This window comes from Crotalus tigris, unplaced genomic scaffold, assembly GCF_016545835.1.
Source record: "Crotalus tigris isolate CLP2741 ecotype Arizona unplaced genomic scaffold, ASM1654583v1 scf7180000024379.1109085, whole genome shotgun sequence".
NCBI lineage: Eukaryota > Metazoa > Chordata > Lepidosauria > Squamata > Viperidae > Crotalus > Crotalus tigris.
This window is the reverse complement of record NW_024100549.1, coordinates 1,092,996-1,096,482: the sequence shown is the minus strand read 5'-3', so window position 1 is coordinate 1,096,482 and position 3,487 is coordinate 1,092,996. Positions and strand designations below refer to the sequence as shown.

Sequence of the window (3,487 nt, the reverse complement as noted above, 5' to 3'; positions counted from 1 at the left end):
TCACCACAATGTAAAAAAGATGCTGAGACTCTAGAAAGAGTACAGAGAAGAGCAACAAAGATGATTAGAGGACTGGAGGCTAAAACATATAAGGAACGGCTGCTGGAATTGGGTATGTCTAATTTAATGAAGGGAAGGTTAAGGAGGGACATGATAGCAATGTTCCAATATCTCAGGGGCTGCCCCAAAGAAGAGGGAGTCAAGCTATTCTCCAAAGCACCTGAAGGCAGGACAAGAAGCAACGGGTGGAAACTAATCAAGGAGAGAAGAACCTAGAACTAAGGAGAAACTTCCTGACAGTTAGAACAATTAACCAGTGGAACAACCTGCCTCCAGAAGCAGTGAATGCTCCAACCCTGGAAGTTTTTAAGAAGAGACTGGACAGCCATTTGTCTGAAATGGTATAGGGTTTCCTGCCTGAGCAGGGGGTTGGACTAGATCACCTCCAAGGTCCCTTCCAACTTTATTATTATTATTATTATTATTATTATTATTATTATTATTATTATTATTATTATTACTATTATTATTATTATTATTAAATGTATCTAGCTGACCATTGTGTGATGCAGAATGCTGAACTGGATGGGTTATTAGCCTGAAGAGGTAGGATTCGTCTTATTTTCTTAAAATGAAATAAATGACTGAAAGCTGATGCATGATCCTGCCATAGCAGAAAATTCAGTCATCATAATATTCCTTAGCTTTTGATTCTTAGGGGGAAAATGCTAGTAAAAAGCAAACTGTCTTTTGTGAACAGTTAATATAGTTGCCATGATTCAGTTAATATTTTTCCTTTTTTGTGGATATCAGTGAGGTCCTGGGGACAATTTTAAATGAATGTATTTATATCCCTGATGGAAAGTTGATCTGGATGACTCATGGCATTCTATGAGTTCTTAAGATTCTAAGATTCTTTCCTTCTGGCCATTGTTCCTTGTGGAACATTTCAAAGCTTCCAGATGGACAGGACAGTGGCAGGATGAGCTGACGCACTTTCCCCCAAGCAATGGTTGGAGGGAAGGGATCATCATTGGGCAGTGCTACTTGCCTATCTGAAGCAAGATCACCAGAGATATTGATAAGAATTCATGGTTAGCCAAAGCAAAGGCCCTTGACATTTAAGTATTACACAACGTGATTTGCTCTTGGAGAAGGTATCTTGAGACACATTTACTATGTTACCCAGAAGTCATAGGACAGGCAGTCCAGGGCCTTCTTATCCAAGGAGTCCTGGATCTCTACGATCAAAGAGCCCAGGATCAAGGCCAATGAGCCCAGGATACTCAAGAAAAAGGACCCCATCCACAGGATATGCATTAGACCAGCCATCTGGATCTCGATCATCTTCCAGAGAACGAGGGGTTACCATGAGAAGGTCAAGTACTCCAGAAAGAGGGCGTTCAGTTGTCAAGACAGGAGCTATTGTCATAGATACTGGTACAGGGACATGTAAAGCTGGATTTGCAGGTCAGCAGACCCCCCAGTCAGTCATTGGGACATTAGTTGGACACCCTACAGAAAAATCTATGAGGACTAGAAGAGATAGACAAGATACATTCATTGGAGAGCAAGCTCGATTGGAACCTGATACCGATATTATTTTTCCAGTAAGGCATGGCATAATCATAGACTGGGAAGCAGCTGAAACACTGTGGAGGCACCTGTTCTACCATGACCTCAAAGTTGCTCCAGAAGACCATGCTCTTTTAATGTCTGATCCTCCTCTCTGTCCAACTACAAACCGGGAAAAATTGGTGGAGGTTGTCTTTGAGTCTCTCAATTCTCCTGGAATGTATGTGGCATATCAGTCTGTACTATCAGTGTATGCTCATGGAAAAATTAGTGGGTTGGTGGTAGATACAGGCTATGCTATGACACACTCTGTACCAGTCTATCAAGGATACAATTTGCCACATGCTATAGAAAGGATGGACATTGCTGGAGCCAATATGACATCTTTTTTGATGGATCTCCTCAAAGACATGGGGAATTACTTTGATGAAAGAATGTTGGATGTTATTGATGATATCAAACAAAAATGCTGTTATGTTGCACTTGATTTTGAGACTGAGTGGAATCGTCCAAAGAGAGAATACATGGTGGACTACCAGTTACCAGATGGCCAAGTAATCACTTTAGGAAAGGAGAGATTTCAGTGTCCAGAAATGTTGTTCAGCCCTCCTCAAATGCCTGGACTTACACTTGTAGGAATCCATGACATGGCCCAAAAAAGCTTAAGGAAGGTCCCTGAACAATCCAGAAAAGAAATGTATGAAAACATAATATTATGCGGAGGGTCATCTCTTTTTGAAGGATTTGAAAGGAGATTTACTCATGATGTAATGTCCAGCATGCAGACAAATACAAAAGTCAAAGTCATGGCTGTTCCACTCAGGCACTATTCCGTCTGGACTGGAGGATCCATACTTGCTTCCCTGAAAAATTTTCAACCATGCTGGATCAGAAAGGAACAATACCATGAGCATGGACCATTCATTGTCCATAGGAAGTGCTATTAGAATGGCCCAAATGAAGCCCGGGATAGCTAGGGCTGAAATGGCTGAAAAGCAACTCATAATAAATCTCTGTGTTGCATAGGCTTGAAATGTGGTTTGCATTTATTGTTCAGAGATTCAGCATGGCCTGTCAGATGCCAGCTGTGTGGACATATCATGCAAAAACTGAGATCACTTTAATAGCAGAAGCTAGCAAAGAGCGAAAGTAAAATGGAAGCTCCTTGAACAGTACTTAAAATGCCTTGTTTTGCAGAGCTATGAGATGTGGGCTGCAAAAATCTCCATGATGACAAGACACAACCAAAAGATACTGAACATACGGCCTTTCTGGCCTAGATTAATATTGTGGATGGATTCTTGCAAAATGAGATGTTAACCCTATGTTTACAAGATGAAATACTCATAAAATCTGGACTACAAAGCTGTATGTAAAATAAAAAGACTGGGTACAAAGTGTAAATGCTGCTTTTTTATTTGTAGAAAAATCTAGAGAGATTTGAGTTTTTAAAAAATAGAAGTAGTATTTAGATTTTGTAACCATCTTCTGTATACAAGTTTAATATTTATTTTATTTATTATTAAAATTTATTTGCTACCCATCTTGTGGTTTGAGGAGGCTCCAAGCGGCTTACAGTGAGATAAAATTTATAAATATTCAAACAATATAACAATATAAATATAAAAACAAATTAAAATTACAAAAAAATTAACACAAACTAAAAAAACACAGGTCTGGAACAGAGAGGTGGGGATACTTTCTCTGTTGTTGCATCAACCACCTCCAGCTAGCAGCTTCTCCTTCAGGACCCCATGACAGCCGGCATTTTAAGGCGTTTCCTGAAGATTAAAAAAGGGGGAAGGATCTTACCTCTTGCAGCAAGATATTCCAAAGGCCAGGATTCATGGCAGAAAAGGCTCGTCTCCTGGATCCCACCAGCCAAAATTCTTTGGCTGATGGGATCAGCAGT

At 40.0% G+C, this 3,487-nt stretch overlaps 1 protein-coding gene across 1 annotated transcript; it reads left to right on the top strand.

Moving 5' to 3' along the window:
• The first annotated feature begins 975 nt into the window (after positions 1–975).
• On the top strand, positions 976–2,603 carry LOC120301367 (actin-like protein 9). Its single transcript, XM_039328511.1, has one exon. The coding sequence runs from the start codon at positions 1,179–1,181 to the stop codon at positions 2,520–2,522; it is 1,344 nt and encodes a 447-aa protein (XP_039184445.1). The 5' UTR covers positions 976–1,178; the 3' UTR covers positions 2,523–2,603.
• Positions 2,604–3,487: the final 884 nt, after the last annotated feature.

Coding starts and splice junctions, on each gene's coding strand:
- LOC120301367 (XM_039328511.1), top strand. CDS start 1,179: ATGTTACCCAGAAGTCATAGGACAGGCAGTCCAGGGCCTTCTTATCCA.